At 44.4% G+C, this 15,206-nt stretch overlaps 1 protein-coding gene across 5 annotated transcripts in view; it reads right to left on the minus strand.

The window, feature by feature from the left end:
- Positions 1 to 15,206, minus strand: part of FARP1 (FERM, ARH/RhoGEF and pleckstrin domain protein 1) — a 292,161-nt gene that overhangs the window by 92,529 nt on the left and 184,426 nt on the right. For all 5 annotated transcript variants that reach the window (XM_075336730.1, XM_075336728.1, XM_075336727.1 and 2 more), the window contains exon 3: positions 1,690 to 1,794. In XM_075336730.1, the coding sequence (XP_075192845.1) occupies positions 1,690 to 1,794 (105 nt within the window). The remainder of the gene's footprint in view (positions 1 to 1,689; positions 1,795 to 15,206) is intronic.

Raw genomic sequence — 15,206 nt, forward strand, 5'->3', positions numbered from 1 at the left:
AACAAATGGAGCATTATTTTCCCTCCCTGGATGCATCTCTGGGGTTGTTGCCCTGGTTTTTGCTTTTTCTTTACAGTACTGACAATCTCTATTTCAGCAAAATTTTTGTTCCAGAATTCAAACATTGCTCCTTCCCTTCTGAGCCTGGCCGTCTGTCCAAACAGAGGTCTCTAGCCACATGTTGAATATCAGTGTGCTCAGAAGAAATTGGGGAACAAATTTTGCGGTCCATTTTGCTGTGCTATTCCTTGTAAAACTGAATTGGGACTAAAGCAACATTTTTTTTTGTAAAATGTAATTTTTGTGAAAAAAAAAACAAACGTATTTTTCAGATTTATAAGACTCACTTTTCCTCTGAAAAATTTTGGAGGAAAGTGAAGGGTGAGTCTTATAATCCGAATGTAGCTTACCGGGGTGTTGGAGAGCGGTCGCAAGAGGCCAGGGAAATGATGCGGCGGCTGTGCAGGAGTTGCGGCGGCTGGTGCTGGGGCGACTGTGCATGGTCTCCGGCTGCTGTGTGGGGTCTCCAGCGGCTGAACTGGGGCTGCGCGTCGGGCGCTGAGGACTTCAAATACTGCCTTCGGCCCATTGATCTCCCTTCAGTGGACTTCAGGAAAATGACGCACGTTGGTGTTGCTTGCGCAGATAAGATCTCGGCTTGCCATTGAGCCTAGAGCTCAATCTGCGCTGACTCCGGGGCGCCATTTCTTTGAAGCCATCACCATGCGCAGCCCCCGCCGCAGCAGCTGCCCCAGCACAGCTGCCCCAGTCTCCGCAGCACAGCCTACAGTTTCTGAGACACCCACCACCCCTCCTCCTCCGGTAAGACACTACCGGATTACAAGACCGACCCCATTTTTTTTTTTTTTTTGCTCTGAATCTGGGGTGCGTCTTACAATCCAGTGCGTCTTATAAAACGAAAAATACGGTAAATCATTCCACTTTGCATTCATTCCTGTGAAGCACCAAAAGGGTTCGTAAACTTCTTGGATGTGGTTTTGAGCAGTGTGGGGGCTGCAGATTTTAGAATGGTGTCACTTTTGAGTATTTATTGTCACCTCGGCTTCTGACAGTCACTTCAAATGTGATGTTGTTTCTAAAAAAAGATGGTATTGTAAATTTTGTTGGAAAAATGAGAAATTGCTGATAAACTTTTAACCCTTCCAACTTCCTAACAAAAAAAAACTGTTTAAAACAATGGTGCTGATGTAAAGTAGACATGTGGGAAATGTTATTTAGTAACTATTTTATGTGACATAAGTCTTGATTTAAAGTCATAAAAATTCAAAACTTGAAAATTCCAAATCTCAGATTTTTCCACAAAATAACAAAAATATCATCTTAAATTTACTACTAACATGAAGTCCCATGTGTCATGAAAAAATAGTCTCAAAATCACCGGGATCCGTTGAAGCGTTCCAAAATTATTACCATAAATTGACACACTGGTCAGATTTCTAAACTTTGGCCTGGTTATGAAGGTCAAAATTGGCTCCATCACTAAGGGGTTAAATCTCTCCCTGTAGTCTTTTACTTCTCAAAATCACGAATGGTGTGAGACTAAAGGCTTCATCCATGTATTTATGACACATCTTTACATAATAGGGGAAATCCAGTGAAAAAATGTCAAGTTTGATAAATATACAAAGATAAGTGAGGAGTGAAGTTCAATCATTTACTAATACATACCATCATTTTCCTATTGTCCTGAAACTCCAGTCCAAAGTAATCACCTTCGACTAAGTTCAGGTGGCTACAGACGGCATCTAGGAGGGCTTTCCCGGGGGCTCGTAACTGGAAAAAGAAAAAAACATTATGTAGAATGGCAGAACCTAAACCAGTAAACTGACATAATGGCCCTGATTCATCATTTGTGAGTTTTCTTTAAAGTCACTTTTTTTGTCTTGTGGTATTTGCTGATGTTTATTGCGCAAGCGGTTCATGAATGTTGTGAAAATCAAAAACGTGCTTTTCTTCCAGTCATTAACCATTTCCACAACTTTTTGAGCAAACAAGTTGCATCTCTTACAAAATGATGCAAGAACATGTGAGCACATAAAACACAGACTTAATAAAGTGTGAAAACAGAATAATAAAATAAAACTTCATTTTTAACATGGTAAACTTTAAAAGGACAATTAAAGTGAATTTTTCGACATGATTTCATCTCCTATATAAATAAGTAGCCCTGTCAAAGACAAGTCCATCAATACCTTTACATGGCCAGTTCGTTGTTGGTTACAGAGAAATCAGTGATTGAATTATGTACATGAGCATGTAGATCTGAATCCTCTGTCACTACAGCTCTATTTCCCGCCCACCTCCGCCTTCTCCCGCTTGACTGACAGACTCATTGTTAGGGCAGAGTCCCACTTGTGTATGATTTGCGTGAGTGCAATGTGAGAAAATCTCGTATTGCACTCGACCCCATGTAAGACAATGCTGCAGCTCAGATCTGCAAGTTTTTGTTCAGCCCTAAAAGGACTGAGGAAAAAATTGCAGCATGCTGCGATTGTCTGAGAGAGCCATCACTCGCACCCATACAAGTCTATGGGAGAGAAAAAAAAACTATCGGACTGAACTCTGATGTCATTCAAGTGCAGTGCGATATGCACGCAGGCTCACAATGGAGGAGATAGGGAGATTATTCCCTCCCTCTCCTCTGCAGCTGTGATTCGATCTCAGGAACAGATCACAGTCGCATGACACTCGGCTCACGCTCGCAGCAGAGCCTGAGCCAAGGGTCATTACCATATCGCATCTGATGCTCTTACATGAGATGCGATACGCAAGTGTGACTCTGCTCTTATGTGACTTCAGGTAAAGGAGTCATCAGACAAGAAAGAGGTGGAGCTGGAGAGTTAAATAGAGCTGGAGAGACAGAGGTGTATAATCTCCAGCCTCTTTTGCATATCAATTCTAATGCTTACTTCTTGGCAATGGAGGAAAGGTGTGATTGTATAACTGTATTGCTGAACTTGTCTTTGAAAGACCTAAATGCACATATAAACTGTTTGAGCGTGAAATCATGCTGACATATTCTATTTAAGAATAAAACTAACAAACAATGGCAATAAGAGGTTATCTTTACTACATATAATTTAAGCCTAGAGAGGAAGCTAATGGGCTTTTCCACCCTGAAACATCAGTTTACAGTTCTTATATATAATTAAGAGAAAAAAATGTTTAAACTTTGAAAATATACAGCAAATTTTTACTTCACGTCTATCATAGAGTTGGTTAGATGGGCTCGGTACGCATCTGCATTACAAGCTGTGGGTGCTCATTACATCATGGATTGCAACTTGCCCAAAAATAAAGTTGGGGTCTACCCAGCTGAGGTTGCTCATTTGGATTTATTATATGATGATATAGCATGATTGCCTCCGTTATTTATACACTTTAAGCAGACAACAACAGATATTTCAGGACTTCCTACAGCGATACACAGGATTTATTGGCAATCCAAATAATTTTTCTCCTAATCAAAGGCTGCAACATAAACTACAGTATAGGCAAACAATGACATAAGTCAGGCATTAATGTGACTTATCTCAAGTGCTGCTAAGATGTGGCTACATGAAAATGCCTTTCTTAAGGCCCCATGACACAAAACGAGATCGCTAACGAGATCGTTGCTGAGTCACAATTTCTGCGACGAAGCAACGATCTCACCAGCGATCTCGTTATGTGTGACTCCTACCAGCGATCAGGCCCCTGCTGTGAGATCGCTAGTCGTTGCCAAAAGGTCTGGACCATTTTCTTCAAAGGCGATGTCCTGCTGGGCAGGAGTCATTGCTGTGTTTGACACCTACGAACGACCTCCTAACAACGCCCGCCGAGAACGTTACACAGGTCGCTGATCGTTACTGCGTCGTTGGTAAGGTCTGACTGTGTGACATCTCACCAGCGACTTAAGGCCCCGTCACACTAAGCAACATCGCTAGCAACATCGCTGCTAACGAACAACTTTTGTGACGTAGCAGCGATGTTGCTAGTGATGTCGCTGTATGTGACATCCAGCAACAACCTGGCCCCTGCTGTGAGGTCGTTGGTTGTTGCTGAATGTCCTGGGCCATTTTTTAGTTGTTGCTGTCCCGCTGTGAAGCACAGATCGCTGTGTGTGACACCGAGACAGCAACAACTAAATGTGCAGGCAGCAGGAGCCGGCTTCTGCGGAGACTGGTAACCAATGTAAACATCGGGTAACCAAGAAGCCCTGTCCTTGGTTACCCAATATTTACCTTCGTTACCAGCCTCCGCCGCTCTCACTGTCAGTGCCGGCTCCTGCTCTGTGCACAAGTAGCTGCAGGACACATCGGGTTAATTAACCGAGAGCAGGGAGCAAGCGCTAAGCATTGTGCACTGCTCCCTGCTCTGTGCACATGTAGCTGCAGCACACATCGGGTAATTAACCCGATGTGTGCTGTAACTAGGAGAGCAGGGAGCCAGCGCTCAGTGTGCGCTGCTCCCTGCTCTTTGCACGTGTAGCTGCGTGCGCTGGTAACCAAGGTAAATATCGGGTTGGTTACCCGATATTTACCTTAGTTATCAAGCGCAGCATCTTCCACGCGGCACTGGGGCTGGTCACTGGTTGCTGGTGAGCTCACCAGCAACTCGTGTAGCGACGCTCCAGCGATCTCTGCCAGGTCAGGTTGCTGGTGGGATCGCTGGAGCGTCGCAGTGTGACAGCTCACCAGCAACCTCCTAGCAACTTACCAGCGATCCCTATCGTTGTTGGGATCGCTGGTAAGTTGTTTAGTGTGACTGGACCTTTACCAGCGATCCTTATCAGGTCATATCGTTGTCGGGATCGCTGGTAAGTCGTTGTGTGACTGGGCCTTTAGATGTACAATCTCAGGAGATAAACCTTTTTAGAATGTGTCCATTCATCCAGCGCAAACGGCTGATCCTCAATCTGATCTTACCTCGGTATCCCTGTGCAGTAAAGAAGTCATAGCCAAACAGGTAACGCAGGATTACAGGTCAGCCATTCAGATCAATGGTCATCTTTGTAATACAAGCATGGCTAGAGTCCTTTAGAAGAGGAGCCATTCCTATAGTGTAAAGGACCCCCTCTAAGAGGTCAGTATGGCATTACAAGGCATATGAAATGGGGGATGTTTTTCCGAAACAATTCTACTTGTTTTCTGTATTCAGATTTCACTAACTGGAATATCTGAGTAAAAATAACCACAACTCCCCTAAAATGGATCTCCTCTTTGTAAAGGGGAATTTACACTTCACATTTATTGTGATTCAGCATTTTTTAAAAATGCTTATTCACAACAACTGTACGTTCTAAACAGATTGCTGATCCTTTGATGAGTGACCAAATGCTCGTTCGTTGGGGAGAAATGATCTTTTAGTAATCATCGTTCTCAGCAGAGCAATTGGCTTATATAAACAGGACCTGTGCTGTCAAAAACAATGGCAGCGCATGCGCACTTAGGCTGCTTTCACACATCCGTTTTTTGCCGTCAGGCACAATCCGGCACTTTGCAGAAAAAACAGATCTGGCGTCTGCTGCAGCCGTATCCGGTTTTTTGTCATAGACTTGCATTAGCACCGGATTGTGCCGCATGGCTCTGCGTTCTATCCGATTTTTGCCGGATTCGGCAAAATTTGCTTGTCCGGCGGCCGGAAAGAATGCAGAATGAAACTTTTTTTTTTTTAACCCTGGCAAAAAACCGCATTGCTCCGAATTCGGCGTGTTTTACAATGTACGCCGGATCCATCTTAATGCGGCATACAACGGCACATTACAGCAACGGATCCATCAAAAAACTGAAGAAACTGATGGAAAAAACTGATGTGACAGATCCATTTCTTTGACGGATCCGTGGCATCAGTTTTTCTACTGGATTGTGCCTGATGGCAAAAAAACTGCTGTGTGAAAATAGCCTTAATGCGGCATACAACGTTTTACAGCGACGGGTTCAGTTTTGGCTAGTGAGCATGCTCAGTAGCACAATGGATCCATCCAAAAACTGAAGGAAAAAACTGATGCGACGGATCCGTTTTTTCGCCTGATCCGTCGCATCAGTTTTTTTGCTGGATCGTACCTGAAGTAAAAAAACTGATGTGTGAAAGTAGCCTAAAGCGGGCTTTACACACTGCAACATCGCTAGCATCGGCTAGCAATGTCAAGCACAATAGCACCCGCCCCCATCGTACGTGCGATATTGTGTGATCGCTGCCGTAGCGAACATTATCGCTACGGCAGCGTCACACGCAAATACCTGGTCAGCGACGTCGCTCTGGCCGGCGATCCGCCTCCTTTCTAAGGGGGCGGGTCATGTGGCGTCACAGCAACGTCACACGGTAGCCGTCCAATAGCAGAGGAGGGGCGGAGATGAGAGGTCGTAACATGCCACCCACCTCCTTCCTTCCTCATTGCCGGTGGACGGAGGTAAGGAGATGTTTGACGCTACTGCGGTGTCACACATAGCGATGTGTGCTGCTGCAGGAACGAGGAACAACATCGCTAATCAACAAGCAACGATATTTGGTTTTAGGACGCCCTCTCCAAAACCAAAGATTTTTGCCTGTTTTGTGATCGCTCATATGTGTCACACGCTGCGATGTCGCTAAGGACGCCGGATGTGCGTCACTAACGACGTGACCCAGACGATAAATCATTAGCGATATCGCAGCGTGTAAAGCACCCTTAAGTGATCTATTACTGTCGCGGGCGGGGAGGGGGCCGTCGCTGCTGCGCTCTCGTTGGCGCTCGGGTCCGGCGCTGCTGCAGCCTGCTGCTTGCTGCTCGCTGCTCGGTGGCTCGAGCGGTGGGCCGGATCCGGGGGCTCGAGCAGCACGTGAGTGAAAGGGGGTAGTTTTTGGGATTGGGGAAGTCGGTTCGTGATGCCACCCACGGTTTGTGGTGAGGTTGGGACACCACCGCTGCTCTGGACGGGGATCCCGGGAGCGATGACGGGGAGCAGCCGAGATGTTTCTCTCCCCTCCGTGGGTATGGGGTTTGGGTGGTCCCGGGGCCCAGTTGGGGAGAGTGGATGGCAGGGTTTGGTGAGGTGCAGGGTCGCGGGGGCAGTGCGGTGCCAGACGGCACTGTGGTACTAACTCAGCCAGTAACGTACACGGAGTCTCTGGTAAAACAAACGGCTGGATGGACGGGGTCCGCAGACGGCTGCGGTGGTCACTCCCAGTAGGTTGGCGGTGACTGCCTTTCCCTGCACCTGTAGTGTGTTTTCGGCTCCGGTGGCTTCCCACCGGTAACCCGCTCCCCAGCGTGGATAGATGCCGAGGGAGCCCCTTTTGCCCGCAGGCTCTGGGCCCTGGGAACTGTAGCCTTGGTGGTGACTGCATTTCCCTTCACGGTTGAGCGGTTGCCTTCAATTGGGTCTTTGTTGCTGGGAAACCCCGGAGGTTCCCGTCGCTAACGGATTTGACCGGTTTTACGGCGACTCCAAGCCTGGTCGGGGTCCGTAGGCCCTGCCGAATGGTGCTGGCTTCTCTTCGCTCCCCGGTTCCGTACCGGCGGGCCACCGCCCGTCCACGGTCCTACGGTTCCGCGTCGATCGGCCCCTCCTGCAGATGGTCACCACCGTCTGCCAACTTTGCTGTAGGTGCTCGGGCCACGTACCCGGACACGGTCAGTCTGCTCCTCCACTACTACTTTACTCCTCTCCCTTTCTACTCCAAAACTGTTCTCTTTCCTTTTCCCGCCTCCAGGACTGTGAACTCCTCAGTGGGTGGGGCCAACCGCCTGGCTCCACCCCACCTGGTGTGAACATCAGCCCCTGGAGGGAGGCAACAAGGATTTGTGTGTGACTGATGTGCCTAACCGGGGTGTGGGGTGTGTTGTTGCAGTACCTGTGACGTCCTGGCTTGTCCAGGGCGCCACATTACTGACCATTCAGTGCGTATTTGAAGCGCAGTCATACTGTGTAAACCGGGTATTAAATGACTGGTGACCTGAAAACATGACCCACATGGTGCATTTACAATTCAGATTATCGTGAACGATCGCTCCTGGTCCTAATACACAATAATGGTGAAGTCTAAACAAGCTGCCGATCACCAGATGAATGAGCAAAACGCTTATTTCTAAGGTGAATTAATCTTCTGGTTTGCACAAAAAAAATCATCATTCTTGGATTGTCCTTTACAAACAGGAGCTGTGCTGTTTATATCAGTGCATGTCTGAAGCAGGGTCAGCCCATTTAAACGGGCTGTTTAATGACCACCAACTGAAAAATATGTAGCTGGATGGCAGGCTTAAATCTGTGCATTGCACAACAGAAATGAACCGTAAGTCAGTGACTAAATTGCCAAAACAGTAGGAAAAAAAAAAAAAATTACATAAAAGGACCAGAGTGTGCACTCGCCTGCAGACAATAGGCTAAAAGGGAATCAAGTTTTTCCCACCTAATCTGAGAGCCGCATAAAGCCCCCGTCACACACAGCTAGCGAAATCGCTGAAACGTCACAGGTTTTGTGACGTATCAGTGACCTCGCCAGTGATATCGCTGTGTGTGACAAGCAACAGCGAGCGGGCCCCTGTTGCGAGGTCGCTGATCGTTACAAAACGATCAGGACCATTTTTTGCTCCTTGGTCTCCTGCTGTGCAGCACGCATCGGCGTGTTTTACGGTGGGAGACCAACGATCTGAATGAGTAGGGAGCTGGCGTCTGGCAGCCTGTAAGCGGCGATACGCTGGTAACTATGGTACACATCGGGTAACTATGCAAAGCGCTTTTCTTAGTTACCCGATGTGTACCATGGTTACCATCGTACGCCGGTTACAGGCTGCCAGACGCTGGCTCCCTGCACACGTAGCCAGGATATACATCGGGTAACTATGCAAAAAGCTTTGCATAGTTACCCGATGTGTACCCTGGCTACCAAGCACAGCGTCGTTACACTGGTCGCTGGTCTCTGATCGCTGTGGAGATCTGCCTGATTGACAGCTCACCAGCGACCATGTATCGACGCTCCAGCGATTCCTGCAAGGTCGGATCGCTGGTGGGATCGCTGGAACGTCGCTACGTGTGACGGGACCCTAAGGCTTCATTCCCACGATAGTGTGGCACGTATGTGTGGTATCAGTTTTTTTCACAGATACTACATGTACCTATTATAACCTATTCACATGTTCATTTTTCCAACTGCATGAATGGCAAAGGTCAATGTAAGTTTAAAGGTCTGTGAGGACCACGGGGAAGACTATTCTCCTTATGGAGACCTGACAAACCAGTCTGGCTGTCAGTAAGGGGACTTATAGCTGCAATGCACCTCTGGGAATTATTCAAATTGTCCCTCCAGAGAGGAAGGAGACAAACTCTAGCGCCACCTATTGGAAGTAGCAATTCTAAAAGTAATAAGTGACTTTTTAAGCAAGCCTTTTCATAAGACTTCGGATTTATTGCAAGATCAGAATCCCAATTTGCAGACACAGTGTTTTGGAGTGATTGCCCCTTGTCAGTGCAAAGTGTGGGTATCTGATCTGATTCCTTTTTAAAGGTCTGTGGAAAAACACGTACAACACATGGTTTAACATTGCAAAGCATAAGAGAAGCTCAATAATTTATTTAATGATCCATCTCTGAAGAATACGGATGACACATTGACAGTAAAAACAGACACACGGACACTGATGACACACTGATCCAAAACACTGATGACACCGGTACTATTATGGAATGGCTTTAAACATGGACGTGTGAATGAGGCCTATTTTTATATAGGTCTTATGTTATGAGGCCTAATTGTGATAAAATCACTATTTTGTCATCAGATTATCACTAGAAGACTACAAAACCTGCCACCAGGTAGTCCTCCATATTAATGAGGTCTGAATAACCCTGCCCCATCAATGATTTGGCAGCTTTCTGCCTATGCGCAGTGTGTACAGAAAGCTGCCAATTAGTGGTGTGGGCAAGTTATACAGACTTCAACATTCAGATATATATATAAAATACAGCCCATTAAGTAACATGTTACAAGAATCATGGTCTCTGCCCCTACATCATGCTGCTCTCAGATAGGGGTAGCAAAAGAAAAAACTGGTGGCAGATTCTCTTTACAGCGAGTACAATTTTGAATGTTCAGCTAAGCAAGTAAAGTGATGGCAATTTTCTATGAGATAACCTATCAGGCGACTTGATTGCTATATAATTTTCATGCCGCTGGCTAATAAAGGGTTATTTAAAAGGGGAGTACCATTAGGAAAAACTTGGACTGAGCTGATGTCATACAGTTTTAATTGGTCTCCAGCTGAGATTTGTACTCAGGAAAGGGTACATATAATAAAGCCTGTGCTTCTGGTTGTACTTTTCTGGGTTCCATTCAATCCCTAAACTAATTTACATCAGAAATTTGGGAGGACCTGCATTACAAGCAACAACGTTATGGTTTCTATTAACATTTGAATAGCAAGGGTTTTTTTCCACCCATCAGTATTTTCCTTCTTTTCTATTGTATTATAGTTATTTTCTAGTGGAGGACATAGGCAGAAGAGGGCTCCAGTGCAAGAACGGTATATGGGCCCTTTGCTGCACAATGATGTATTTTACAGAAGCGGTTTGCGGAGGGGTAGATGGGCCCTATTACCTCTTGGGCCCCCTGTGTAGCTGCACAGGTCGCATCACTGATATGTTCATCTCTTGTCATTTCTGGTAAAATATTTGAGTTGGAGGAAGAAAAGAAAATAAACCAGAAGTTCCCAGGCCACTTCCACACTCCTACTTCTGATTCCAGGATGAGATAACCCCTAGCCTACACTGCATTTATCACCACGTGTCAGTCTGACTCATGTGTCATTCAACATCACAGGCATCATAGTTTCATGGTATTAAGCTTGAAGGTATTATTTCCTTTCATGGGACAACACTGAAGATATGACACTTGGATACAACGTAAAGTAGTCAGTGTACAGCTTGTATACCAGTGTAAATTTGATGGGCCCTCCAAATAAGGCTATGTTCACACTTCCATTGTTTTGCATCCGTCATAATCAGTTGTGTGACTGATGCAACGGATGCGTTGCAGATAGTGGCACAACTAATGTGACTGATGCTGCAAAACAACGATCCATTGTTTTGGTTTTTTTTTTACTGTTTAACCAGCGACCGGCTATTATCAATGATCAGCTGATTGCCCGGCGGCCAGCCACCGGGTGATCAGCTGATCGCTCACAGTAGCCGCCGAGAAAGAGATATTGATTTGAATTATTAAACACAAGAGCTGAGCATGCGCAGTGAAACCAAAAGGATTCCGCTGCTCAAAAAAACGTTACCTGCTGCGTTCCTGCCGACCGACGGTCAGTCGTTCCATGACTGATCAGTCGGGTGGAGGATGCAACGCAAGGGCATCAGTCACAATCCGCCGCTCATACAAGTCTATGGGAACAACGGAATCCGCTAAACAGATTGCGTTTTTTTCTCAAAGCGGCGGATTGTGACAGATACTAAATAGCGGAAATGCGAACATAGCCTAATATACATCCATTAATGTCTAAACCGCTGGCAACAAAAGTGAGTACTCCCCTAAGTGGAAATGGGTAAATTATGCCCAATTAGCATTTTTCTCCCTTCACGGTGTCCTGTGATTTATTAGTGTTACAAGGTCTCAAATGTGAATGGGGAGCTGGTGTTACATTTGGTTTTATCGCTCACACACTCTCTCATACTGGTCATTCAAAGTTCAACATAGCACCTCATGGCAAAGAATTTTCTGAGGATCTGAAAAAAAGAATTGTTGTTCTACATTAGATGGCCTAGGCTCTAAGAAGATTTCCAGTACCCTGAAGCAGAGCTGCAGCACGTTGGCCAAGACCATACAGTGGTTTAACAAGACAAGTTCCAGTCAGAACAGGCCTTTCTATGGTCAACCAAAGAAGAGTGCACATGCTCAGAGTCAGATCCAGGGGTTGTCTATTTGAAATAGATATATGCGTGCTGCCAGCATTGCTGCAGAGGTAGAAGGGGGGGGGGGGGGGCTGGGGGAGTCAGCCTGTCAGTGTTCAGACCATACACGGTGCATCAAATTGGTCTGTATGGCTGTCGTCCAGAAGGAAGCTTCTTCTAAAGATGATGCACAAGAAAGCCAGCAAACATTTTGCTGAAGACAAGCAGGCTAAGGAGATGGATAACTGGAACCATGCCCTGTGGTCTGATGAGACAAAGATAAACTTATTTGGTTCAGATGGAGTCAAGCATGTGGAAGCAACTGGGTGAGGAGTAGAAAGACAAGTGTGTCTTGCCTACAGTCAAGTATGGTGGTAGGAGTGTCATGGTTTGGGCCTGCATGAGGGCTGCCAACTGTGTGGAACTACAATTCATTGAGGGAACCATGAATGCGAACATGTACTGTGACATACTGACACCGGACAGTACTCCAACATGATAAAATCTCCAACACAACCACTGCCTTGGTAAAGAAACTGAGGGTAAAGGAGCTGGTCTGGCCAAGGAATTCTAAAAATCTAAACCCTGAGCATCTGTATGGCATCCTCAAACGAAAAATGGAGTAGCACAAGATCTCTGTGATGTCATCATGGAGGAGTGAACGAGGATTCCAGTGTTAACCTCTGAAGCTCTAGTGAATTGCATGACCAAGAGAGTTAAGGCAGCGCTTGAAAATAATGGTGTCCACGCAAAATATTGACACTTTGATTACAATGTGGCCATTGTCACTTAGGGGTGCACTCACTTTTGCTGCCAGTGATTTAGACATTAATGGCTGTGTGTTGAGTTAATTAGCGGGCACATCAAATTTCTACTGTTATACACAGTTATACAAGATGTACACTGATTACTTTGTATCAAAGTGTCATATCTTTAGTGTTGTCCCATGAAAAGATAATAAAATATTTACAAAATCAGAGGGGTATACTCATTTTTGTTATATACTTTAAGTCCATAGAGTTCAACCTATAGCCTAACATGTTTACCCAGAGGAAGGCAAAAACCCTATGGGGCGGAAACTAAGCTCTATATTAGGGGTAAAATTCCTTTCCGACTCCACATCCGGCAATCATACTAGAGTTCCCTGGATCAATGCCCAATCAGAGTCTAATGCACATAACTGGTCAATATTACATTTTTCAAGAAAGGCATCCAGACATCTCTTAAATTTTATAATGAATCAACCATTACAACATCATGTGGCAAAGAGTTCCATATTCTCACTGCCCTTACGGTACAGCATCTGCATCAGTGATGATTAAACCATCTTGCCTCTAGATGTAGAGGATGCTCCCCCATGTCCCCGTTGCATGCGTAGGTGTAAAAACATAATTAGAAAGGTCTCTGTACTGTCCCTTCATATATTTGTATGTTGTGATAAGATCGCCTCCTAAGCCTACGTTTTTTCCAAACTGAATAACCCCAAGTTTAATAACCTATCTTGGAATTGCAGTGCACCCATTCCCTTAACCTTAGTTGCTCTTTTCTGCACCCGCTCTAGTTCAGCTATGTCCTTCCACAGTGTGGTCGCACTAGTGACTTGTACAGAGCCAGAATGTATCCCATTATTTTTTAGCCTTCCCAGCAGCTGCCTGACACTGGCCAGTAAAGTTGAGTTTGCCTTCCACCCATATACCAAAGTGTTTTTCAGTGACAGTTTTACGCAGTGTTTTACAATTAAGTACATAATTATCAATTTTATTTGCTTTGCTCTAGAGCATGACCTTACATTTATCCACATTAAACTTCAATTGCCATTTCTCAGCTCAAGCCTCAAGCTACATACATCCTTTGGCAATATTAAATTATCCTTTATTGATTACCCTGCAGAGTTTAGTATCCTCTGCAAATATTGGAATTCTACTCTCTATGCTCACTACAAGGACATTAATATGTTAAAAAGAAAGTCCAAATGGGGAATATATGGTATCCCTGATCAAGTCACCAGTCATGGGATTTTCTTATGTAAATACTGTAGAGAAAACTGGGTTTAGCAGATTGACCTTGCCTTCGTCCTCTTCCACCATTTCACTCAGACTATTTTGAGGGCACTAACACTATCATGTTTTAGTTACTTAAGGTTTATGCAGTTGAAAAATATTTTTGGATTATTTTTACTTTCTCTGGCAATGAGTCTCTGTGTCTCAATATATACTACCTTGATTTGCTTTTTACTGAATTGATTTAATTTTCTATAATTATTTAATGCCTTATCACTACCCTGTTTTAATTCTCTAAATGCTTCCTTTTTGTCATTTATTGCGCCCTTACAGCTCTATTTAGCCATTGCGGCTTTCTTTTATTTCTAGCTGGTTTATTACCACAGGGTATATTTTGTACATGGGTCATATTTAGGATTCTTATATAAAAGTGTCCCATTTGCTGTGTGTACTTTTATTTCTCAGGACATTGTCCCAGTTTATGGTATTAAGTTCATCTCTTAGACATTGGAAATTCGCAGCCCTAACATTTGGTATCCTTGTAGCCCCCTTACCATACAACTTATTAAAGGATACATGAAAGCATACTATTTGTGATCAATATTACCCAAGTGACCCCCAACCTGTATATTCGATATGCAGTCCGGCCTACTGGATAATATTAGGTCTAGCAGTGCCTCCTCCTTGTTGGGTCATGAACCCGTTGTGAAACACAAGGGGAACTTTCTTGTTAAAATAAAAGCACAAGTTTTCCTAGAAGAGTGAGAAGTGAGAAAAGAGGAAGCGAAGAGACAAAACGGCCCATGATATACAGGAATAATAATAAATACTACTATTCATAACACAATCTAATGCAGTCGACCAAAATAAGTTTTTATAGCTCTCAATGGTTTCATGGTTTTACAGTTAAGGCCATCACACTGGCTACATGGCCACTGTGACTATACTTGTAAATACCAAGTTTATATTATAAACTACTTGTAAAAATAAGTTTTCCTGCAAACTGTTTCAGATATTTTACCCTTTTAGTACAGTATGTTTTATTAAATTATGCAGCAGTAACAGTCATCAGGCTTTTCAATGTCCTAGCATTTTCTTCCACTGGTTCAGTACTCTATTAGTGTATATGTCCACAGAGGGGCAGATTCATCAAGAAAACTGGCACAAAAGCTTTAAAAAGTTTCCAAGTTTGACATTTTAGTTCAATCTATTTTTAAATTCTTTATTTTTAAGTGAAAACCTTCAACATAACATAATACAGTTCTTATGACCAATCAGGCCAATTTGCACCACAATACATATATCATTAACAAGATGCCAAACGGGAAATATATAT

The sequence above is a fragment of the Anomaloglossus baeobatrachus genome, chromosome 2 (genome assembly GCF_048569485.1).
Source record: "Anomaloglossus baeobatrachus isolate aAnoBae1 chromosome 2, aAnoBae1.hap1, whole genome shotgun sequence".
NCBI lineage: Eukaryota > Metazoa > Chordata > Amphibia > Anura > Aromobatidae > Anomaloglossus > Anomaloglossus baeobatrachus.